Source organism: Balaenoptera physalus (assembly GCF_965194825.1).
Source record: "Balaenoptera physalus genome assembly, chromosome: 2".
Classification (NCBI taxonomy): domain Eukaryota; kingdom Metazoa; phylum Chordata; class Mammalia; order Artiodactyla; family Balaenopteridae; genus Balaenoptera; species Balaenoptera physalus.
Window position 1 is genome coordinate 145,064,475 of NC_138883.1, and position 26,484 is coordinate 145,090,958.

A 26,484-nucleotide genomic window follows, 5' to 3' on the forward strand; every position below is an offset into this window, starting at 1 on the left:
GGCCGCAACATGCTTATAAGAATTTATCATGCAGGTCTGCTCTTCCTCTTATTTTCCCTGTTTCAATGAATGGCACCACCCTCTATCTGCATGTCATCCTTAAATCCTTTTTCTCCTTCACTCCCGCGTAGAACATCAGTCACCAAATCCTACTGATTTTTCTTCTTTAATATTTACTAAGTGAATCTATTCTCTCCAGATCCCTTGCTCCCACCATTGTTTCAGCACCCTTTGCGTCTCACCTCGATTGCTTCCGTAACCACCTAAGTGGTCCTACTGACCCTTGCCTCCCTCGTCCCCGTTTTACCTCACATCCAGAACGATGTTTCTGAAGCAGCAATCTGATAGTTTTAACCACTGCTTAAAAGAATGAATCTGTTTCCTGTTTCCTTTAGGATAACTGCCACCAAACTCCTTACTGTGGATAATAAATTTTCATTTTATGGGTACTTGCTGACCTCTGTAGTCATCTCTCCTCACTCCTGCTCCATGTACTTTAAGCTCCAGTCATAAAAAAACAATTTATGATTCCCCAAACGCACTATATTTTCCTTCGTGTCTGTGCCTTTTTGCACGCTGTTCCCTCTACCTAAAACAGTCTCATCGCCACATCCACCCCCTTCACCTGACGTGTTTCTACTTGTCCTAAAGTATTAGCTTAGATGTTCCTTCATGTGGGAATCTTTCCCCTCTCTCCAGTCTGCATTAAATACAGCTTTTATGTGCCAGTGGCATCCAGTGTTTACATTTATCATAAGCCCTCATGTCCTTTTCTTGCAATCATCTGTTTCCCTCCAAAGGAGGGAATTAAAATTTAAAAATTAAGGCTGGGACTTCTCAGGGAGCTTGGAGAAGGCACTCGAGAATCAGACATGTTAAGCCTACCCCATTTGTTGACAATCTTCCATCTTAAGATCCTAGAGGACCACAAAATTAAGGCTTCTAAAATCAAGTTTCTTAAGGAAACTTAGTTCACATATCCTTAACACCAGCATAAAGTCTCACATATAATAAGCACTTTGTAAACATTTTTGAATGAGTGAAATAATGGTAATGGTTTATTTCATCTCAAAATATGATATATTGTCCAAGCTGTACTCAAAGGAAAATTAATAACTTTAAATACTTTAATTTTTTAAAAAGCCAATTAAAATAAACTAAATATTAGCTCAAAGGTTTAGAAATTTCCACGTGAGTTAGAAACAGAAGGAAATTTCTTTGATTTGACAACAGCTAACAGAAAACAAAAGCAAACAACATGCTTAAGGATGAAACATTAGTAATGTTCCCTTTAAAGCTGGAAACAAGACAAATTTGCCTGGTGTAACATGATTCAGCATTGTTCTAGAGACATTAGCTAATACAGTGCAATAGTTAATAGAAATTATAGGTATAAATATAGGAAAAAAGTGATAAAATTGTCATTACATGTAAGTGATGTGATCATTTACCTGTAAAAAAACAACAAAATCATTTGAAAACTATTCAAAATAATAAACTTTAGTAAGATGATTAGATACAAGATAAAGACGTGAGTGTTCATTGCTTTCCTAATTGTCAGGAATAAACAACTCTAAAATATATTTTAGAAGAGCCTGCTTACTATGGCCATAAAAAGTATAAGATGCCTAGGAATAAATCTATCAAGAAATATACAAGACCTACCTACACTGTGGTTAAAAGGTAAGTTCTGGAGTAAACTGCGTGGGTGTGGATCTCAGATTCAGTGTTTACTAGCTGTTGACCTTAGGAAAGTTTAACCTCTCCCTGTGTTTATATTTGTAGAAGAAACTACAAAACTATATATATGCACTTGTGATTAGCACTGCTCTGTGTATTTAGGTTCTGAGCTAGTTTTGACTTGACCAGCTTCCTCAGCTGTAAGACAGAGCTAACAATGACTGCTTCCCAGGAGTTGGGAATAACCGTGAGAATCAAAGTGTCTCAGTGTTCATGGAGCATGTGTTTTGCCTCTTGTAAGGTGCATTGCAGATGTCATGACTAGAGTGATGACATCTCTTTCTTGTCAGAAACCCTTGCCATGTCTGCCATAGCCTCTCTAGCCAGAGCATTGCAGGAAGACAGGACATCCTCAAAACCAGTAACCCTGCTGGATCACCGGAGGCTGCCCCAGCTCTTAAGAACGAAATGAGATTCTTCTTAGTTTCACGTCCCACACCCCAGTAGACTGGCAAGACTTCTCAAGATGTGGGGGAAGAAATTCCTTCAGTTCCTCACGCTCCTCTCTGTGTCCAGAGATGTCGCTTACAGTCTGCTCACCCCTACGTTGACCCGAACTTAAAATGCAGCACTTCTTTTTGTTCCCTGAAATTATCCTCTTTCACAAAAGCATGGATGAACAAAATCTACTTCCCTAAAGATTTTGTATTCTGCCTGAAGGGAGGAACGTTGCATTGCCTTTTGCACAGCGAACAGCTTAAACATCCATATTCGATATTTCTGTTTCCAAAAGGCTTCTTTGTGACAACCCACTGCTAGGAATTCCTCTCTGTGTCTCTGCCTCCACATTCATCCGGCTTGATCAGCTCCTCTGTTCCAACCACTCTCCCGTTACCCCCACTCAACTTCAAAATTTCGCTCCCTTCGCAATACAGAGCAAGCCCACCCTCTTTGGCTCCTGTTCCTTGACTTATATACATAAACCAACCCGGTGCTCAATAGACCAAAGCCCTTTGCTTCAGCAGCATTCCCCACCTGCCATAGAGGAGCTATAGAAATAGAAAGAGCCATTTTTCCTATTATATGTGATTAAACCCATTTCCTGACTTGTGGTCAAAATGCTAAATGGTATTTGCATATGGTCCTGTGGCCCTGTTCTTAAAGGAATTTGCCTTTGTCATATTTGTTTTTCTTCCAAAGGTGTCCCTCAACCTAATATAACTTGGTTGAAGAAAGGAGGATCTCTGAGTGACAATATTTCCTTGCTTTTCAATGGATCCCTGTTGTTGCAGAATGTTTCCCTTGAAAGTGAAGGAACCTACGTCTGTACAGCCACCAATGCTCTTGGAAAGGCGATGGCATCATCCATCCTCCACTTGCTGGGTAAGCGTCAAATTCTTGTTGTCCTTCAAGTGCTTTCTATAATATGTACAAAGTAAGACCTGGTTTTGTTGATTCTGGGGTCGAGGAGTAAACAAGGGGACATTAAATGGTTTTAACTATTGCTGTCACTGCCCACTTACAAACGAGCACTAAATCTAATACTCTGTCTTACCAGTTCTGCTCTTAGAAGGCTGTGACTTTCTTGCTGCTCCTTCTCTGCCTAAGAACCTACATTGGGATATAAACTTTCCGCCCCGAATCAAGATCCTTCATATTCTGCCTTTACATCTGCTTAATTCTTTTCCCTGACCTCCACTGTAAGCTAGCACTAAACTCTGTTCTAGGCAACATGGTTTACTGCCCTGTGTTCCAAACCCCCCTCCACACACACACCCCATGCTGCTTCCCTGGAAGTGTGGCTTCCATTCATATTGCTTACCCAGGAAAAGTGCTCATTGCACTCATACTGCTCACTGCCTTTATCATGTTGCCCCAATACCTCCCATCCTGTAGGGCCAACTGAATTCCTATTTCCCGTGTGAATCCTTCTCTGATTTTTTTGGACCTCTCCTTTCTGTGGTCTCACCCCTTGGTCCCTAAGTCCTAACACACATTGGTCTCCAATTGTTTCCTCTTTCGTTTATGTCTCCTCAGCTAAATTGTGGGTCCCTTAATGGTACAGACCATGTCTAATGTTTCTTTTGCAGTCCTAAGAATATAATAGAGTATGAGGCACACAGTAGGTGCTCAACAAATACTAATCAGTTGAGTCTTAAGACACCTTGTAGTGGGGTCAGTATTGTAATTTGGGGAAGGTCATTGCAGTGAGCCCCCGGCACAGGGTGATAAGCTGGCTTCTTCTGCTGCTGTCTGTCAGGGATAAGATCTGGAGCTCACGGAAGTCTTGTCACCAGAATGAGCTTTAACTTGCAGGGGTTTGAGGACTCAATAAGTAATACTCCTCTTTCCCCCCCCAGAGTTTGGAAGTGATTGAGAGTTAATCACAGAAGTCAGTTAGACTGACATTAGGGATCATTTATTATTGTCCTTTGTATCTCCAGCACCTAACACAGGTGTAAGTATTAAATAAGTGTTTCATAAACGAATAAAACTGAGTCACTGGCAGAATTCGTATGAGATTATAGAATCCACTGCCAAACTAAGCGGATGATGGAAAGAGCTTTCTCCATGGCTTTTCTTGTTGGCAGTTAGAGGAGCCTAGAGACATAAATAGATGGGGAGTTGGAATAGGTGTCATGCACAAAGCACTTTGATGTTCATGAACTCTTTAGATATTTACAATAGCACAGTGTTGGGGGCAGTAATCTTTTATCCCGTTGTATAAATGAGGAAACCTGCTACTCATTGAAAGTTTGTACTAGAGGACTTCTCTGGTGGCGCAGTGGTTAAGAATCCGCCTGCCAATGCAGGGGACATGGGTTCGATCTCTGGTCCAGGAAGATCCCGCATGCCGCAGAGCAACTAAGCCCGTGAGCCACAACTACTAAGCCCACATGCCACAACTACTGAAGCCCGCATGCCTAGAGCCTGTGCTCCGCAAAAAGAGAGGCCATCGCCATGAGTAGCCCACGCACCACAACGAAGAGTAGCCCCCACTCGCCACAACTAGAGAAAGTCCGTGCACAGCAACGAAGACCCAACAGAGCTAAAAATAAATGAATAAAGAAATAAACTTATTAAAAAAAAAGAAAAAGAAAGTTTTTACTAGAGCCCAAATATATAGTCATCTCTTTCAGTGTTCTCCATACTGCCCTGCTTGACTCTCAGTGCTGATCAGAACGGCACTGCTGTGCCTCCATGTGGCCCTTCCCAAAGAGTCTCTGTGGTCCTCTAGGATCTTAATATGGAAGATTGTCAACAAATGGGGTAGCTTAACCTGTCTGATTCTCGAGTGCCTTCCCCAAGCTCCCTGAGAAGTCCCAGCCTTATTCCTTGCCTCTCCCCCTCTCCACTCATGAGTCTGTGTGGGTGTCTCAGTTCTGCCCTGCACGCCTCTTCTCTCAGAAGTCTCTCCAGTCAAGCAGCTCGTGACTCTGGTCACATGACTGAGGAATCAAGAATGTCTTACATCACACAACACACAGCACTCCTCCACCATCCTTCTGCTCTTACACTCATGCACTCCTCACCATGTGAGGTGCCCTATAAAACAACACCACTTCTTCTGTTCCCAAAGCTGTCTGGAGGGGAAGAGCCCTATAAGCCCCAGCTGCTTCCTCCAGTCCCTTTTGGAATTCTGGTGAATGTATTTTTTCCTACCTTGTTAGTTAGGCTATAAACCCTGAAAACATGCAGAGATGCTACATGTTAGCGTAGTTAATAACTCTAACTAAGCCCCTGTGGCACTCCGCACACCCAGCCCCACACATAGCTCCCAGATCTGTGTGAGCCTGATGTCCTGGGACAGAGCATTCTATTGCAAAGGAATTATTTCCCAGGAGTTGTCGTCTTTCAGAACACCCAAGATGGAACAAGAATTGGATAACTTCTAATTGGTAAACAAGTGTTCCTTTTTTTTTTCTCAGAACAAAGACAGTCAGGCAGTAAACTTCTATTTCCCAAGGACCATAAACAGCATATGCTCCAGGCATCCAACACTGGAACCAACAGTAATGGGCCAACAAGAAAACCCCTACCTTCAGGTCTAGGATTTGGACTTTTTGGGGGGATTTGCTGGTGGTAAGGCATGTGCTAAGAAAAGGATTTAGTTAAAAGACCCTCCATGTTTTGCACTTTGCAATAAGTAAAATTATTCCTAGGCATCCAGCCAGCTTTTCCCTTCCCCCTCAACCTTCTGGGGTTCAACTTTTTCCTTCCATATTGAACTTTTTAAAAAAAAATTAACTCCTGAGGAAGCCCACAGAGGTCATATCTCAAATCTGCATCATTATTGTGGTAATGCAGACATTGGTTTTCTAGTTGCAAAACAATTGCTAACTTGGTAAATATTAATAGAGGGAAGATTTCCTAAGAACTGTGCAATCAATTCTATCATTTGTATTCTTTCACAAATATTTTTTTCCGCGCATATCAGTACTTGGTCACAAGAACCTAATCTAGGTACTTCCAGCTTGCAAAACTTTAGGAGGCCAAGAGAGAGAGGTACAGTTAAGAAAATCAGAAATGTTTATGAGAATAAGGTGTAACTTTGTGGGTGTATTCATACAATGAAATATTATTCGGCAATAAAAATAAAAGAATGAATGACTGATATACAGGACAATATGGGTGTATCTCAAAAACATTATGTTAAGCAAAAAAAGCCAAACACACAACAGTACGTATCGTATAAAGTCCAAGAACAGATAGTACTGATGTATATTAATGGTAATGAAGAAGTAGTTGCCTGGAGGAGAGGGAAATTGATTACAAAAGAGGCAGGAGGAAATTTTAGGGGCAGTGAAATGTTATATACCTTGCTTTGGATCACGGTTACATAAGTGCATACAATTGTGCAAACTCATAGAACCACATGCCTCATATCTGAGCATTTTATTGTATATGAATTATACCTCAGTAAAAAAATACGTTTTTTTTTAAAGAAATGCACGGGTGTCCTGCCTTGAATCATCAAGGTGTCTCAGTGAAATGTGACAGACTAGAAAGAGTTAGGTTTGGAGACAGACACACTGGGCTCCAATCCAGCTGAAGGACCTTGGGAAAGTCACTTAGCTTTTTTAAGTGTTCACCTCTGCAAGTAAAACTAATCTAATTCACAACATGGCCATAAGGATTAAATGGAAAATTGATGTTAAAGTGTTTAACTCAGTACTTATCACCTGGAAAATTCTCAATAAACGTAGCTATTTTTAAAATTTGTTTTAAATAAACTGTAATCCTTGGGGGACAACTAAAAATATATTCTCTTCTCCTTTGCAAATGATACCATATGCAACTTAGGACAAAAATTCCAAAATCAAAAGGAAAACTGGGAAAACAGTTCAGTTAAAGAAATCAGTCCCTCTGTGAGGGAGCCTGTGGACACAGCTGGTAGCTATCAATTACTTGTGATTATTACAAGAAATCTGGCACTTTCTGTGATCATACACACGTGTGTCATCATCGTGTCCTACCTCATCTTTTTACCAAGTGTCAAAAGGGAAGGGAAAGGCTGCTTGGAATGGGGATTAAAGAAAAATCCGCTATAATTATTGGAGGGGGTCAGCTTCAACGTTTCTAAAGGAAACTCCCATTTTCACCTTTCCAGATGTCTCCAGGACAAATTATGTACGCAGTTTCAGGACTAATCTGAAGCTTAGATTCAGAATTAATGGAAGAGTAAGAATGGAATTGAAATGCAACTTTAACATTTCTGCTTAATCCCTGCTCCCTGCTAAACATCTTTCACTTCTCGGCCTGATTCCCTTTGGAGAAACAGAACCCATTAGGGCATCCCCTGAAAGACCCTCCACTCTTCTTCTGTTGGCTCTGCTTGGAGAGTCTGGAGGAGCCAGCGCACTGCACAGGATACCTCCTCCTTCTCTCTGGGATTTTTCTGGCAGATCCAGCTGCTCTGCAATAGCCCCTCTCCCAGGCTGTGGTCCAAGGGCCCCATTCTGGCTGCCGTTCCCACCAGTTATTACAATAAGCTAGTTGAGGGAAAAGGAGATTTAAAGGACTCCCTTGCCCTGTACGATGGCTCATTCTCGGTGTGCTACTCCGAGCACCAGACAGGCAGCTAAGCAGAAAACAGCTGGCCGTGGTCTTTGGCCGGGTTGTCTCCAGCCCCTCATCATTTCTCATCTGTCATGACATTCATTTTCTTTCCGCAGAGACTTTCTGGGAGCTTGGTAGCTGGACACAGTGTTCTGCCACTTGCGGCCACTTGGGAGCCCGAGTTCAGAGACCCCAGTGTGTAATGGCCAACGGGCAGGAAGTGAGTGAGGCCTTCTGTGAGCATCTGCAGAAGCCGCTGGCTGGGTTCCAGCCCTGTAACATCTGGGACTGCCCCTCGAGGTATGTGTAGTCATCTCATCAGTACCAGGTTTTGGCTTGTTTTAAAATGCCCAGTCATTTGGATTTAATAACTCGACCACTATGATCTGTTTAGCATGTACCATACAAGGCACTCTGCTAAGTTCTTTATGTGGATCACTTCACAGTCACGTATGAGGTCGATGGCGTTCATTTTCTATTTTACAGATGGCACAACTCCCCTAGGCTGCACAGTTACAAGGGCCAGAATTCAAATTGACATAGTCTGATTTCACAGCTTGTGCTCTTAATTGCTACCCAAATCTGTTTCCTGCACTCACAATGTACCTTAAGAGCACAGGGAAGCTGATTTCATGGGTTTACCCAGGAGATAAGGCAGTGGGCCAGATCATGAGAGGCACTAGCTAAAAGCACAGTTCCTTAGACTCTACCCCCAGGGGTACAACCATTAATAACCTTTCTGTGTCACAGAAAACACAAATCAATGGTTTTAAAAATGTCCAAAGTCAAACTCATGGTCTCCACCAAATCTGATCCGTCCCCAGTGTTCCAGATCACATTGACAGCATCCTAAACTCCCCCTTTCCTCTCACTTCCATCCGTTCTTGTCAGTTTCCCACTGTTACCAGTGGAGTCCAAGCCACGATCATTCGTCACTAGGACCACTGCAGGAGCCTCCTGAGTTTTGTCTCCTTTCTAGAGTGCCTTGTCCAATGTATAAGCAGAGCCATCTTGGAAAACACAAACTCATGGGACTTCCCTGGCAGTCCAGTGGTTAAGACTTTGCCTTCCAATGCAGGGGGTGTGGGTTCGATCCCTGGTCGGGGAGCTAAGGTCCCACATGCCTTGCGGCCAAAAAACCAAAACATAAAACTGAAGCAATATTGTAACAGATTCAATAAAGACTTTAAAAATGGTTCACATTAAAAAAAAAACTTTAAAAAAAACCCAAAACACACACTCATCACGATGCTCCTCTGTCGAAAAGGGAACCCTCTTGCACTGTTGGTGAGAATGTAAATTGATACAGCCACTATGGAGAACAGTATGGAGGTTCCTTAAAAAAACTAACAATAGAACTACCATACGACCCAGCAATCCCACTACAGGGCATATACCCTGAGAAAACCATAGTTCAAACAGCGTCCTGTACCACAAGGTTCATTGCAGCTTTGTTTACAATAGCCAGGACATGGAAGCAACCTAAGTGTCCATCGACAGATGAATGGATAAAGAAGATGTGGCACCCATATACAATAGAATATGACTCAGCCATAAAAAGGAACGAAACTGAGTTATTTGTAGTAAAGTGGATGGACCTAGAGTCTGTCATACAGAGTGAAGTAAGTCAGAAAGGGAAAAACAAATACCGTATGCTAACACATATATATGGAATCTAAACAAAACAAAAAAAAATGGATTTGAAGAAACTACGGGCAGGACAGGAATAAAGATGCAGACTTAGAGAATGGACCTGAGGACACGGGGAGGGGGAAGGGTAAGCTGGGACGAAGTGAGAGAATGGCATGGACATATATACACTACCAAATGTTAAACAGATATCTAGTGGGAAGCAGCCTCATAGCACAGGGAGATCAGCTCGGTGCTTTGTGACCACCGAGAGGGTTGGGATACGGAGGGTGGGAGGGAGACGCAAGAGGGAAGAGATATGGGGATATATGTATACGTATAGCTGATTCACTTTGTTATAAAGCAGAAACTAACACAGCATTGTAAAGCAGTTATACTCCAATAAAGATGTTAAAAAAAAACAAAAAACCCTTCCAGGCCTTCCCATAGTTCTTAAGACAAAGGTCAAAGTTCCTGGCATAGGGACTGTGTCTATCTTGTTCATTTTATCCCCCAATGTCTAAAATAATGCCTTGCACATAGTAAGGGCCCAGTACCTATGTGCTGCCTGGCCGAATACGTGAGAGAAAGAATAAAAGTCCCTCCGTGCTTGGGTCTCAGGCTGCCTTTCTGTCTCATTGCTGTCTCTCCCAGCCTGGTTATTGGATCTCCATCCACAATAGTCTCTTTTGTCCCTTCGATATACCATTCTGTCTCCTGACTCGGGGCCTTTGCACATACTGCTTACTCTCGTTTCACTTAGTTATTCCTATTCATCTATTTTCAGGGAAACCTTCTAGTCCCCAAACTAACCCAGACCCCTGTGCTCTATGTTTTTCTCTTTCCGTGTCATTCTTCTGCACAGCTCTTACCACAATCTGCCTGTCTTGCCCACGCACTGGACCATCAGTTCTATGAGAACAAATCCACAGCTGGTGTGTTTAACAAGTTATCACCAGCACTCAGCACAGTGATTGCCCCATTGCACACTCTCTAAAAATATTGGTTAAAAGAATGAATGAATGATTGAATAGCATAGTCCCTAGCAGATAATTGACCAATGATGCCGTCGACTGAAAATACTGCACAACCTAAAAGTCGAGAGGTATGTTTTATTCGACAGACATTCTGAGGACTTCAAGCTTGGGACATAGCATCGCAGATAATGCTGAGAAACTGTTCTGAAGTGGCAAGGAGGGGATTTGGGAGCCAAGATATATGGGAGTTTTTGCAACAAAAGACCAGGTAGTTGGAACATCAAAAGATTACTGTTAATTAAAGAAAACCAGCTATCTCAAGTTAAGGAATTTAGCGCCTTTGTCTGTATGGGAAGATGCAAGAGTCTGAGCTTACCGAAATCATTCCTTTGATGTACACCTCCACTATCTGGGGCCAGTATCCTGTGCTTTCTCATCCTGAGTCTCCTTGGGGTGGTGCACCGTCAGGGCGGCCGTAATGTGATGGCTTGATGGCTGCAACATCCTTTGTTTACTGATATGGCAGGCAATATTTTAGTTCACAATGCCAAAATTCACATTAAAAACAAACAAAAAACCAAACCAAGACAAAAACCAAACGGTAGTAGCACTTACTGAGCACAAACCTGTGAGGCAGACACTATTATCAACTTCATTTTACTGAGGAGGAATCGGAGGTGTACATAACGTTGTACAGCTCACTGCCCTGTGCAAATGCCCACCCCGGATCCATGATCTGAGCCTTGGAGGAGAAGTGGGAGGCATGGTCACACCATGAAACAAAAGAGATGACTCGGAACACGTTCTTAGAAGAGCCGTGGATACCGTAGGCACCTTGCGCTGTCTTCCAGTGCCGTAGGCACCTTGACTCTTGCATAAGCTCTTCCTATCCTTCAAAGGAAGAGCTTGTGCAACAGTCATCTGTCCCGCAGGAAGCAGCAAACTGATGCTAAAATAACTAGGAGGAATTTGATCCAAGAAAACTCATTTATGTCAATTCGTGATTCTCACAATGAGAATTCACATTGGGAAATTTATCCTTATTTATTAAGTACTCTCAACCCTTTAGCCACTCCTAGAAAAAATAGAGTCATACACTTTCATACCTAGAAGAAACAGTAGAGATCATCTAAACCTAGATCCCGCTACATCAGGGATCCTTCACATTTCAGTGCCACAGACCCCTCGTAGTCTAGAGAAGCCTATGGCTCCCTTCTCAAACAAGGGTTTTAAATCTATAAAATAAAATATACTTGATTACAAAGGAAGCCAATTAATTATATTGAAATATAGTTACTGAAGTAGTTTTAAATGTGTGATGTAGTAGTAAATTTGCTTCTCTATTAACACACTAAATAATAGGATCTAGTAGTACAATTGATTTTGAAATGGTGATGAATGTAATTGCTGTTTTGGATGCCTGCCACAATTTTCCTGTCATGTGAAAATAGCTGTCACTTGTATTGGTAACAAAATCACAGGTATTGCTACTACTACTATATCTTGTTGCCTACATTTTTACAGTTGAAGGCAATACTCAATTGCCGTTACAGCTTAGTAACAATGAAGATGTAATCCTTTTCCCATCCAAGTCCATGGTTCCCTTGGAGAACAATGGGGCTCAGGTTAGGAAGCCCTACTCTTGCAGTATCCTGGTGGCAGCTCGAACATCTTGAGTGACAGAGCACCCAATATCTCCAAGGTGTCCACTTCCAAGTTCAGTCTCCTATAATCATTATGAACTTTAGGGTCAGATAAATCTAGAAGCAGTCCCAGCTTTGTTGGCATGTTAGTTATGTGACCATAGCTATTTAACCCTGTGGACATCGCTGTCTTCATTGCAAGAATGGGAACAAGATGACAATTACATAAGAAAACATGCAAATGTCTCAGAGCACAAAGAACACATAGGTGCTTTAGTAATATTTTCTTCCCTTTGGTTTCAGTGAGTTGAAATCCACCTTTTTGAAGTTTCCACCTAATTTTGCCCTAGCTCTACTCTATGAAGCCACACAAGTCATGGCTCCTTACATACGTGAAGACGGCTCTATCCCACCCCTATGTTGGTTGTCTCTACGTGGTAATTCTGTTGCTTCTCTGAGTAAAAGCAAATCTGAGCATGTGGCTGGGAGTTATCTGTGCTGCTGCCCATTCCCAGAGAGACGTGTGAGGGCCCTGAAACAGTCATCATTTTAGGATTAATTTTTCCTTTAGAAGGCACTCCCTTTAGGATCTGTCCTACCTGTCCTTACTAAGCTCCTGTAGTTTTTGTTCTTAGGTGGTTCACGGGCACGTGGTCAGAGTGCTCTGTGTCTTGCGGTGAAGGATTCCGCAGTCGGCAAGTGACCTGTAAGCGCACGAGAGCCAATGGAACTGTGCAGGTGATGCCTCCGAGAGCATGTGCCCCCAGAGAGAGGCCTCTGGGAAGAAGACCCTGCTCCAGTCACCCGTGTGTTCAAGGGCTTATTGAACCAGGGAACCAGGTAACGCTGACAAATCTAGTGTTTTGATAGTATGATCATCTAGTATAATCATCCACTCCCTGTGGTGAAACCCATGCATCAAAAAACTAAAATTATAAAAGAGACTTCCCTGGTGGTCCAGTGGTTAAGACTTCGCCTTCCAGTGCAGGGGGTGCAGGTTCGATCCCTAGTCGGGGACTAAGATCCCACATGCCTGGTGGCCAAAAAACCAAAACATAATACCGAAGCAATATTGTAACAAATTCAATAAAGACTTTTAAAATGGTCCACATCAAAAAACTAAACTAAAATAAAATAAATCCATGCATCAGGGCCCCTCCGCACAGGGGAACAGGAGAGCCCAACTGCTGCACGACAGTCATGAAACTCAGCTGCACAGGGACCTTACCACACCGCGCACAGGCTGGTCCACGGGACTTTGTTATCCTTTTAATGGGCCTCTCTGTTGTAATTAACACAGGCCGCAGGGACCAAAAGTTCCCCTCGGCCCTTCTGAAAATGTTCGGTAGTGTTAGTGCAGGAAGGTAATACACACTTTCTGCATTTCTGCCCTGCAGTGCAGCAGTTGTTGCTGTTGGGAGTCATTGTGCTAATTCTCTTAGATCATTTTTCCCTTTAGTTGTTCTGATTAACTCCAAGCACTGCATGGCTACACACTTGTCTAACTGGAAAATGCACAGCCCCAATTCTGTGCAGGGACGACGCAAAGCAGAGTGTGATACATCTTTCTGGAGCATCAAGTTTACTAACTAGAATTGGAAGAACCAAGGAGTTCTTGGAACAAGAACTATCCCCCTCCCCCACCAACACGGAAGACAGAAGAGTAGGGGAGGGGAGACGTGCCCCAGGAATGACAGTCCAGTCTCTGAAGTTTCACCCAGGTGGGGGTTGAGGGGCAGACCTGCAGCCACGGTGACCTCGCTTTCGGTCGCCCGGGCTGCTCCAGACCATCCTCTGAGCTGGCCAGGGTCTTGGATACGATGCTTCTGAAGGCCGTGCAGAGAACACACTCATCTTTCACCGGACCGGGCCCCAGGGAGCGCGGTGGCCTGACCTTCCTGCCTCGGTCATCCATGGGGTTCACATGGGCTCACTCTATTATGATGCCTCTTGCTGGGCAGCTTGCAACAAAGATGTTTTAAAATAAAGTTCCAGATTCTCCCAGCCACCCCTTGCTTTTTCTGGCTGTGGCCAGAGAGAGTGGATGAGGACACACTCTCAGGCTGCCCAGTGTGGGAGGACCTTCCAGTGTTGGACACACCCAGGGGGCAGCTGGTTCCCTCTGGGGCTCCAATCCCGCTGCTGCTGGAGGTGGATGTCCCAGTGCCACGCTGGGGGGCTGGGCTGGGGGTGGCAGTCCTCGACTCCAGGCTGGGTGGGGGACAGGCAGACTCACTGGTCTTCTGCCCTGCCTGCTGGTCTTCCTGCAGCTGCACATTTTTTCTGTGATAGAGCCACCTGGTTTGCAGGGAGGACACCACAGGGCTTGGAGAAGGCTCAAGTTCACTGCCACAGAGGTCCCCGCAAGAGAAGGGCTTCAGAGTTATGATGGAGACCTCCACCTTGGGTTTCTTGGAGCTCACACGGCCTGTTCCAGTGTCCTGGATCTGGTCGCAAGTCAAGCCCAGAGTCCTCACCATTGTCACCTCCCGGTCCTCTTCACAGGGTGGGTGGAGTGGCTCCTTCTGGTCCATGTTCACCCATGGATGCCTCATGAGGTCAGGTAAGATGCCTCTGTCACTGGGGTTGAGGGCAATCATTTTTTGTAATAGATCCCTTATCTCCAAAGACAGATAAGGTGGGATGGGGTATTGCCCTTGTAGGATTTGCTTCCGCAGCTCCTGGAAGTCTTTTCCCACAAAGGGCTGGGACCAGTTACCATGGTGTAGAGCACTACTCCCAGGCTCCACACGTCCGCCGCAGGGCCATGGTACCTCTGCCCCAGCAAGAGTTCCGGGGCAGCATAAGGGACTGTGCCGCAGATCGTGTCCAGTAGGCCAGTGTCATCACACTTGTTGCTGAGGCCAAAGTCTGTAAGTTTGATATTCATGTTGGAGTCAAAGAGGAGGTTAATTGGCTTCAGGTCCCGGTGCACGATGCCCCTCTGGTGGCAGTGCTGCAGGGCGGAGACCAGCTGCTGGAATGGGCCTCGGGCCTCCGCCTCTGTCATACGGCCATGGATCTTCAACTAGCGGTACATGTCCCCCCCACTGATGTACTCCATCACCAGGAAAAGAGTGTCCTCCGTGTCAATCACCCCCAGCAGTTTGACAATATTGGGGTGATTCAGAGCCTTCATACTGCACACTTCCCGGGAAAGTGCCTGGACACTTGAGAAGCTCTGATGCCTTTTCTTAATGACCTTGACAGCCACCTGTGTCCCGGTCAGAATGTGCCGGGCCAACTTCACTTTACCGAAGATGCCTTCACCAACGGTGTGGAGGATCTTGACGTCATCAATATGAGTCTCCTTGTCAGCAGAGTTGGCTGTGAGGCCCTGCGTCATGGTGATCTGCTAACTACACTGACTGACAGCACTACCTAGCAATGCTAACTATGCTAACTAACAATGCTAACTGTACTAAGAGTGCTAAGTATGCTATCTCTACTAACAACGGTAACTATGCTAACTGTACCAACAGCGCTAACTAGTACTAACTACACTAACTATGCTAATAAACTATTAACTATACCAACTGTGCTAACTATACCAAGAATACTGACTATGCTAACTGTAGAGAGAAAAATGAGACAAATAAAAAAGAGTAGAGAAAAGAAAAAAATCAACAAAATGGCAGAAACAAGGAAAAAACAAGCTAACTGTAGGTCCAAGGCCGTCAGGTCACCAAAAGCAGCTTCCTGGGCTCTAAGGACCAAAAACCTGGGCCCAGCTTTCTCTTTTATAGGGCTTTGTGAAGTACATCACAGTGGTGCACTCTGAGGTCAGAGCAAGTAATGGACCCATCACAGCTGGGGATAAACCACAGTGGTTTTCTCACTTTTTGAGTTCAAGGCCCCTTTACACGTAGGAAAAAGGATCCCAAAGAAATTTTTCTTCACGTGTGTTATTAGATATTGGTATTCACTTTGTTATAAATTAAAATCTGTAGGATACTTCAGTGGCCTTTTTATTTCTAGTTTGAAAATGTGTAATAATTTTAAAGACCTCATAATGTCTACACTTGAAATATTCAATTCCTTTTCCTTAAGTTCTGGTCTCAAAGTAATGTTACAACTTAACTGACTTCACGATACTATACAAAATGTTCTGTTGCATAAGACACAATAAGGTACATTATGAAAGTCTATGAAGCTGAGAGAAGATTTGCCAGGAAGGTAGGTCATGAGCAGATTCCTCATCAGGAGCCTCGGAGGCCAGATGGCATGGCTCAATGTACTTGAAGTGTTGAAGGAAAGAAACCGTCAACCAAGAATCCTATATCTAGCAAAACTTTCCTTCGAAAATGAGGGAGAAATCAAGACATTCCCAGTTAATCAAGAGTTGAGAGAGTTCTTAGCCACCAGACCTGCCTGCCACAGGGAGTTCTTCAGGTTGGAGTCAAAGACCCTGGACAGTAACTCAAAGCCTTATGAAGAAATAAAGACCTCTGGTAAAAGTAGATAGATGGGCGATGAGAAAAGCTAGTACTATTGTAACTTTGGTTTGTAGCTCCACTTTTTGTTTTCTGTTTGATTTAAGAGACTAATATATAATAAAACACACACATACAAATCATCACCTTGTTTCTAATACTGTCTTTTTTAATTTGGGGGAAAAGTCTGATTGGTCTCTAAAATGAATGTATGTGTCTGACCTCAAGGATTGCATTTGGAAATCATAGTGTCTCTATCTTCCAGTACAAAGGTTAACCAAGGTCGGGTCCCTTTGAATGCAGCAGCTCAATAACAAGCTACAAGATAGATGGATTTGAGGCAATAGGGACAAGAGCAGGCTTCAAGAAAAGGAGCAGAGGAACACTAGTAATATGTGCACAGAAGTCTCAGAACCGGTATTCCAAATACCACCTTGAATGCTATTATAATAAAAAATACCTGGGAAAAAAATTTAAGAAATGTATAGTAGACCCTGTCTTACCCTGCAGGGCACCATTAGAGGAAACCACAGATTGGGTGCCTTAAACAGCAGAAATTTATGTTCTCCCAGTTCTAGAGGCTACAAGTCCAAAATCAAGGTGCTGTCAGGGTTGGTTTTGGTCAGACTTCTCTCTCTGGCTTGTGGACAGCCACCTTCTAACTACATCCTCACATGGTCTCTTCTCTGTGCACACACACAGAGAGTTCTGGTGTCTCTTCCTCTTCTTATAAGGACACTATTCCTATCAGATTAAGGCCCCACCCTTATGGCCTCATTTAACCTGTAACCTCCTTAGAGACCCTATCTCCAAATACAGTCACATTGGTGGTTAGAGCTTCAATATACAAATTTTGAGGGGATACAAACGGGTCCATAACATTATGCCCTTTGGTCCCCCCCAAATTCACGTCCTTCTCATGTGCAAAATACACTCAGCCCATCTCAATATCCCCAGAGGTCTTAACCCATTCCAACACCGATTCCAAGTCCAAAGCCTCATTAAATTTCACCTGATCAGGTATGGGTGAGAAATGACACATAAAGTTAAGCATCACAGAACTTATAAGGAAAATTTAACACATTATTGAAACACATAACAGAAAAGTTGAACAGTCCATTCCTTTAAATGAACTGAAACATGTAATGTTATTCCAATTCAGATTACAGTAGAGTTCTTTTTTCGGAACTTATGATAATTTTGACATTCATATGGGAGAATGAGTGAGGACAAGAAATTTTTAGAAAAACAAATTACTAGAGGTATAGAAAGACTTTCCTTATCTGATGTCAGAGCGTGCCGCAAAGCTGTTTTGAGTAAAATAATGCAGCATCAGTACAGGAATAGACGTGAGTCATGGAATATAATAATAGTACAGAAACAGACCCATGTAAAATGAGTTTAAAGTTGAAAGGCAGCTCATCATAGAGGGAAGAATAGTTCAAAAAAAAAAAAAGTATAAAACTACAGAAAGTTTTTTTTCCAGACATTAAAGAAGATCTAAATAAATGAAAAGACATCCTATATTTATGGATCAAAAGACTTAATATTATCCAGATGACAGCACTCTCCAAGTTGATCTACAGATTCAACACAATCCCTTTCAAAATCCCAGCTTCTTTGCAGAAATTGACAAGCTGTTCCTAAAATTCATATGAAAATATAAAGGAGCCAGAATAGCCAAAATAATCTAGAAAAAGAACAAAGTTGGAGGGCTCAGACTTCTCAATTTCAAAACTTACTACAAAACTGTAATAATCAAGACAGTGTGGTACTAGCATAGCAGAGACACATAGATTGATGAAATAGAATTGAAAGTCTGGAGATAAATCCATGTATCTATGTCAACTCATTTTCTGCAAAGGTGACAAGACCATTCAATGGGGAAAGAATAATCTCCTCAACAAATGGTGCAGGACAACTGAATAGCCACATATAAAAGAATGAACTTGGATTCCTAGCCTACAACATATACAAAAAATTAAGTCAAAATTTATCAGAGACCTAAATTTAAGAACTAAAACGATAAAGCTCTTGGAAGTAAATGTAGCCATAAATCTTCATGCTTTGGATTAGGAGATGGTTTCTTAGATATGACACCAAAACATAAGCTAAAACAACAACAAAAATAAATTGGACCACATCAAAATTAAAAACTTTTTTTTGCTACGAAGGACATGATCAAGAAAGTGGACAGCCCATAGAATGGGAGAAAATATTTTAAAATCATATATATGAGGAGGAGCTTCAAGATGGCAGAAGAGTAAGACATGGAGATCGCCTTCCTCCCCACAAATACATCAGAAATACATCTACATGTGGAACAATTCCTACCAAACACCTACTGAATGCTGGCAGAAGCCCTCAGACCTCCCAAAAGGCAAGAAACTCCCCATGTACCTGGGTAGGGCAAAAGAAAAAACAGAAACAAAAGAATAGGTACGGAACCGCACAAGTGGGAGGGAGCTGTGAAGGAGGAAAGGTTTCCACACACTAGGAAGCCCCTTCGTGGGTGGAGACTGCGGATGGCGGAGGGGGGAAGCTTCAGAGCCACAGAGGACAGCGCAGCAACAGGGATGCAAAGGGCAGAGCGGAGAGATTCCTGCACAGAGGATCGGTGCCAACCTGCACTCACCAGCCCGAGAGGCTTGTCTGCTCACCCGCCGGGGCGGGCGGGGGCTGGGAGCTGAGGCTCGGGCTTCGGTCGGATTGCAGGGAGAGGACTGGGGTTGGCGGCGTGAACACAGCCTGAAGGGGCTAGTGCGCCACAGCTAGCCGGGAGGGAGTCCGGGGAAAAGCCTGGAGCTGCCCAAGACACAAGAGACTCTTGCCTGTTTGTTTCCTGGTGCGTGAGGAGAGGGGCTTAAGAGCGCCACTTAAAGGAGCTCCAGGGACAGGCGCGAGCCGCGGCTATCAGCACGGATCCCAGAGACGGGCATGAGACGCTAAGGCTGCTGCTGCCTCCACCAAGAAGCCTGTGTGCGAGCACAGGTCACTCTCCACACCGCCCCTCCCGGGAGCCTGTGCAGCCCGGCACTGCCAGGGTCCCGTGATCCAGGGACAACTTCCCCAGGAGAACACACAGCGCACCTCAGGCTGGTGTGACGTCACGCCGGCCTCTGCCGCCGCAGGCTCGCCGCACACTCCGTACCCCTCCCTCCCCCAAGCCTGAGTGAGCTAGAGCCCCCTAATCAGCTGCTCCTTTAACCCCATCCAGTGTGAGCGAAGAACAGACGCCCTCAGGCGACCGACATGCAGAGGCAGGGCCAAATCCAAAGCTGAATCCCAGGAGCTGTGGGAACAAAGAAGAGAAAGAGAAATCTCTCCCAGCAGCCTCAGGAGCAGCAGATTAAATCTCCACAATCAACTTGATGTACCCTGCATCTGTAGAATACCTGAATAAACAACAAATCATCCCAAATTGAGCAGGTAGACTTTGGGAGTAACGATATATTTGTATATATATTTCCCTTTTTCTCTTTTTGTGAGTGTGAATGTGTATGCTTCTGTGTGTGATTTTGTCTGTATAGCTTTGCTTTTATCATTTGTCCTAGGGTTCTGTCTGTCCTTTTTTTTTTTTTTTTTTACTTAAAAATTTTTTTCTTAATAGTTATTTTTTATTTTTTATATTAATAACTTTATTTTATTGTATTTTACATTATTTTATTTTATCTTCTTTCTTTCTTTCTTTTTCTCTCCCTTTTATACTGAGCCGTGTGGAAAACAGGCTCTTGGTGCTCCAGCCAGGCGTCAGGGCTGTGCCACTGAGGTGGGAGAGCCAAGTTCAGGACACTGGTCCACAAGAGACCTCCCAGCTCCACATAATATCAAACGGTGAAAATCTCCCAGAGATCTCCATCTCAACGCCAAGACCCAGCGCCACTCAACGACCAGCAAGCTACAGTGCAGGACACACTATACCAAACAACTAGCAATACAGGAACACAACCCCATCCATTAGCACAGAGGCTGCCTGAAATCATAATAAGGCCACAGACACCCCAAAACACACCACCAGAATTGGACTTGCCCACCAGAAAGACAAGATCCAGCCTCATCCAGCAGAACACAGGCACTAGTCCCCTCCACCAGGAAACATACACAACCCAGTGAACCAACCTTAGCCACTGGGGAGAGACACCAAAAACAACGGAAACTACAAACCTGCAGCCTGAGAAAAGGAGACCCCAAACACAGTAAGTTAAGCAAAATGAGAAGACAGAGAAACACACAGCAGATGAAGGAGCAAGGTAAAAACACACCAGACCTAACAAATGAAGAGGAAATAGGCAGTCTACCTGAAAAAGAATTCAGAATAATGGTAATAAAGATGATCCAAAATCTTAGAAATAGAATGGAGAAAATACAAGAAACGTTTAGCAAGGACCTAGAAGAACTAAAGAGCAAACAAACAGTGATGAACAACACAATAAATGAAATAAAAAATTATCTAGAAGGGATCAATAGCAGAATAACTGAGGCAGAAGAACGGAGAAGTGACCTGGAAGATAAAAGAGTGGAAATAACTACTGCAGAGCAGAATAAAGAGAAAAGAATGAAAAGAATTGAGGACAGTCTCAGAGACCTCTGGGACAATATTAAGTGCACCAACATTCGAATTATAGGGGTCCCAGAAGAAGAAGAGAAAAGGAAAGGGATTGAGAAAATATTTGAAGAGATTATAGTTGAAAACTTCTCTAATATGGGAAAGGAAATAGTTAAGTCCAGGAAGCACAGAGAGTCCCATACAGGATAAATCCAAGGAGAAACACGCCAAGACACATATTAATCAAACTATCAAAAATTAAATGCAAAGAACAAATATTAAAAGCAGCACAGGAAAAACAACAAATAACACATAAGGGAGTCCCCATAAGGTTAACAGCTGATCTTTCAGCAGAAACTCTGCAAGCCAGAAGGGAGTGGCAGGACAGATTTAAAGTGATGAAAGGGAAAAACCTACAACCAAGATTACTCTACCAAGCAAGGATTTCATTCAGATTTGATGGAGAAATTAAAAGCTTTACAGACAAGCAAAAGCTAAGAGAATTCAGCACCACCAATCCACCTTTACAACAAATGCTAAAGGAACTTCTCTAGGCAAGAAACACAAGAGAAGGAAAAGACCTACAATAATAAACCCAAAACAATTAAGAAAATGGTAATAGGAACATACATATCGATAATTACCTTGAATGTAAATGGATTAAATGCTCCCACCAAAAGACATAGACTGGCTGAATGGATACAAAAACAAGACTTGTATATATGCTGTCTACAAGAGACCCACTTCAGACCTAGGGACACATACAGCCTGAAAGTGAGGGGATGGAAAAAGATATTCCATGCAAATGGAAATCAAAAGAAAGCTGGAGTAGCAATTCTCATATCAGACAAAATAGACTTTAAAACAAAGAGTATTACAAGAGACAAGGACACTACATAATAATGATCAAGGTATCAATCCAAGAAGAAGATATAACAATTGTAAATATTTATGCACCAAATGTAGGAGCACCTCAATACATAAGGCAAATACTAACAGCCATAAAAGGGGAAATCGACAGTAACACAATCATAGTAGGGGACTTTAACACCCCACTTTCACCAATGGACAGATCATTCAAAATGAAAATAAATGAGGAAACACAAGCTTTAAATGATACATTAAACAAGATGGACTTAATTGATATTTATAGGACATTCCACCCAAAAACAACAGAATACACATTCTTTTCAAGTGCTCATGGAACATTCTCCAGGATAGATCATATCTTGGGTCACAAATCAAGCCTTGGTAAATTTAAGAAAATTGAAATTGTATCAAGTATCTTTTCCAACCACAATGCTATGACACTAGATATCAATTACAGGAAAAAATCTGTAAGAAATACAAACACATGCAGGCTAAACAACACACTACTTAATAACCAAGAGATCACTGAAGAAATCACAGAGGAAATAAAAAAATACCTAGAAACAAATGACAATGAAAACACAATGACCCAAAACCTATGGGATGCAGCAAAAGCAGTTCTAAGAGGGAATTTTATGACTATACAAGCCTACCTTTCGAAACAAGAAAAATCTCAAATAAACAACCTAACCTTACACCTAAAGCAATTAGAGAAAGAAGAACAAAACCCCCTCAAAGTTAGCAGAAAGAAAGAATCATAAAAATCAGATCAGAAATAACTGAAAAAGAAATGAAGGAAACGATAGCAAAGATCAATAAAACTAAAAGCTGGTTCTTTGAGAAGAAACAAAATTGATAAGCCATTAGCCAGACTTATCAAGAAAGAAAAGGGAGAAGACTCAAATCAATAGAATTAGAAATGAAAAAGGAGAAGTAACAACTGACACTGCAGAAAAACAAAGGATCATGAGAGATTAGTACAAGCAACTATATGCCAATAAAACGGACAACCTGGAAGAAATGGACAAATTCTTAGATATGCACAACCTTCTGAGACTGAACCAGGAAGAAATAGAAAATATGAACAGACCAATCACAAGCACTGAAATTGAGGCTGTAATTAAAAATCTTCCAACAAACAAAAGGCCAGGACCAGATGGCTTCACAGGCGAATTCTATCAAACATTTAGAGAAGAGCTAACACCTTTCCTTCTCCAACTCTTCCAAAATATAGCAGAGGGAGGAACACTCCCAAACTCATTCTACGAGGCCACCATCACTCTGATACCAAAACCAGACAAAGATGTCACAAAGAAAGAAAACTACAGGCCAATATCACTGATGAACATAGATGCAAAAATCCTCAAAATACTAGCAAACAGAATCCAACAGCACATTAAAAGGATCATACACTATGATCAAGTGGGGTTTATCCCAGGAATGCAAGGATTCTTCAATATACGCAAATCAATCAACGTGATACACCATATTAACAAATTGAAGGAGAAAAACCATATGATTAGAACACTCCCAAACACCGTACACAAAAATAAACTCAAAATGGATAAAGATCTAAACGTAAGGCCAGATACTATCAAACTCTTAGAGGAAAACATAGGCAGAACACTCTATGACATAAATCACAGCAAGATCCTTTTTGACCCACCTCCTAGAGCAATGGAAATAAAAACAAAAATAAACAATTGGGACCTAATGAAATTTAAAAGCTTTTGCACAGCAAGGGAAACCATAAACAAGACAAAAAGACAAACCTCAGAATGGGAGAAAATATTTGCAAATGAAGCAACTGACAAAGGATTAATCTCCAAAACATACAAGCAACTCATGCAGCTCAACATCAAAAAAACAAACAACCCAATCCAAAAATGGGTGGAAGACCTAAATAGACATTTCTCCAAAGAAGATATACAGATTGCCAACAGACACATGAAAGAATGCTCAACATCATTAATCATTAGAGAAATGCAAATCAAAACTACAATGAGATATCATCTCGCACTGGTCAGAATGACCATCATCAAAAAATCTACAAACAATAAATGATGGAGAGGGTGTGGGGAAAAGGGAACCCTCTTGCACTGTTGGTGGGAATGTAAATTGATACAGCCACTATGGAGAACAGTATGGACGTTCCTTAAAAAACTAAAAATAGAACTACCATACAACCCAGCAATCCCACTACTGGGCATATACCCTGAGAAAACCATAATTCAAAAAGAGTCATGTACCACAATGTTCATTGCAGCTCTATTTACAATAGCCAGGACATGGAAGCAATCTAAGTGTCCATCAACAGATGAATGGATAAAGAAGATGTGGCACATATATACAATGGAATATTACTCAGTCATAAAAAGGAACTGAGTTATTTGTAGTGAGGTGGATGGACCTAGAGACTGTCATACAGAGTGAAGTAAGTCAGAAAGAGAAAAACAAATACCGTATGCTCACACATATATATGTAATCTAAAAAAGAAAAGAATAAAGAAAATGGTCAGAAGAACCTAGGGGCAAGATGGGAATAAAGATGCAGACCTAGTTGAGAATGGACTTGAGGATATGGGGAGGGGGAAGGGTAAGCTGGGACAAAGAGAGTGGCATGGACATATATACACTACCAGACGTAAAATAGCTAGCTAGTGGAAAGCAGCCGCATAGCACAGGGAGATCAGCTCAGTGCTTTGTGACCACCTAGAGCAGTGGGATAGGGAGGGTGGGAGGGAGGGAGATGCAAGAGGGAAGAGATATGGGGACATATGTATATGTATAACTGATTCACTTTGTTATAAAGCAGAAACCAACACACCATTGTAAAGCTATTATACTCCAATAAAGATGTTTAAAAAAATCATATATATGAAAGGGAACTTGTTTGTAAAATATATAAAGAACACTCAAACTCAATAATAAAAACACAAATAACCTAATTAAAATATTGAAAAGGATCTGAATAGACATTTCTCCAATAAAGACTTACAAATGGCCCATACGAACAGGAAAAGATACTTAGCATCATTAGTCATTAGGGAAATGCTAATCACAAAGAGAGATAGTAGTAAGTATTGATGAGGACATGGAGAAATTGGAACCTTAATACTTTGCAAGCGGGAATGTAAAATGGCCTAGCCACTTTGGAAAACAGTCTGACAGTTCTTCAAAAGGTTAAATGTATGGTTACCATATGACCCAGTAATTCCACTCCTAGGTATGTACCGAAGAGAAATGAAAACAGGGTCACACAAAAACTTGTACATGAATTTTCATAGCAGCATTATTTGTAAGAACCAAAAAGTGGGAACAACTCAAATCAAACCCATAATAAAATTCCACAAATTGGAAATAACTGACAGATAGATAAATGTGGTATATTTGTACAATGGAATATTATCTGGCCATTAAAAAGAATAAAGTACTAATATGTATTACAGGGTGATGAACCTTAAAGACTTTATGGTCAGGGAGGGAAGGCAGACACAAAAGACCACATATTGTATGATTCCATTTATATGAAGTGTCTACAATAGGTGAATCTCTAGAGACAAAAGTAGCTGAACAGTTGTCTAGGCCTGAAGGGGAGAGGCCGTGGGAGGAATTGGGAATAGATGCTAAAGGGTACAGGGTTTCTTTTGGGGATGGTGATAATGTCTTAAAATTGATTGTGGTGATGGTTGCACAACTCTAAAAACCATTAAATTGTATACATTAAACAGTGACTTGTACAGTATGTGAATTGTATGAGGGAAATTGGTCAGCTAATGTAAGAAAAATAAGTAAAATGAGAGCCCAGACTCACAGCATACATCAGAATAAATTCTGACTTGATTAAAGTGCTCAGTGTAAAAGTAATTAAACTCAAACAGAACTATCAGGACAGGAAAGACCTTTTCAAGCATAAAACAAATTAGAAGAAAAATTAATAGGTGTTATGAGTACAGAAAAATTTAAGAACTGCTGCATGTCAAATTTTTTTTTCTGTAATTGAAATGACCTCAACATATAGCCTTCATTTTTGCTCTGAGCAGGAAAATTCAAACTTGCCCATGGCTTATGGTTTTAAGCACAGTCATTTCTGAACCTAAGCCTGGTCAATTACAGATTGGCCCTGTCCTTTCCCCTTCTGCCCAGAGGTGGTCTCAGTTTCTGGGGGAAAAGAGGAGGAAAGGAAACTTCTGGCTCCGAAGGAGGGCTGTCTGGTCCTTAGAGCTGGGCTTCCATCCTCCCTAACTTCCCTTGGGGACAGCTGATCCCCTGTAGCTAGTCCTTAGCAATGCCGCCACAGCACATGGTTTTGGAACCCCAGCATGCATGAGCTCACAATGTTGTTTATACTGCATTGTGCTTTTGTTCCAGTGTCCTGGACGTTGCCTGGGTCGCGCTGTGAGGATGCAGCAGCAGCATCATATAATTTGTCAACACCCCAACCGTTCTGAGTCCGGCTGTGATGACAGGAGGTACCGGCCCCGCCCTAGGGCAGCACACAACCTCTGCCACCTCAGATAGTGACTATGACTGCCTGAAAGTGGCATCATCTGTCCTCTATACCACCTCTCATAATGGACAGTTCCTACTAAATTATGATTTCTCATGGTGCCATCCTCAATAGTATGTATTATACCAAAATACTC

General features: G+C 42.3%; 1 protein-coding gene and 1 long non-coding RNA gene across 10 annotated transcripts in view; one reads left to right on the forward strand and one right to left on the reverse strand.

Annotated features, from left to right (window-relative positions):
- Positions 1-26,484, forward strand: part of LOC309654491 (endophilin-A3) — a 661,335-nt gene that overhangs the window by 627,288 nt on the left and 7,563 nt on the right. For 5 of the 8 annotated variants that reach the window (XM_082448506.1, XM_082448508.1, XM_082448510.1 and 2 more), the window contains 5 exons: positions 2,881-3,063; positions 5,610-5,726; positions 7,857-8,040; positions 12,625-12,829; positions 26,210-26,310. In XM_082448506.1, the coding sequence (XP_082304632.1) occupies positions 2,881-3,063; positions 5,610-5,726; positions 7,857-8,040; positions 12,625-12,829; positions 26,210-26,310 (790 nt within the window). Of the gene's footprint in view, positions 1-2,880; positions 3,064-5,609; positions 5,727-7,856; positions 8,041-12,624; positions 12,830-26,209; positions 26,462-26,484 lie in introns of all 8 variants that reach the window. The other 3 variants (XM_082448511.1, XM_082448509.1, XR_014260293.1) reach the window with 2 other exon arrangements.
- The window catches only part of LOC309654610, a 59,976-nt gene that overhangs the window by 27,021 nt on the left and 6,471 nt on the right, over positions 1-26,484 (reverse strand). Inside the window, exon 3 of one of the 2 annotated variants that reach the window (XR_014260333.1) lies at positions 10,723-10,841. This is a non-coding gene — a long non-coding RNA (uncharacterized lncRNA). Of the gene's footprint in view, positions 1-10,722; positions 10,842-13,554; positions 26,000-26,484 lie in introns of those variants that run through there. The other variant, XR_014260334.1, reaches the window with a different exon arrangement.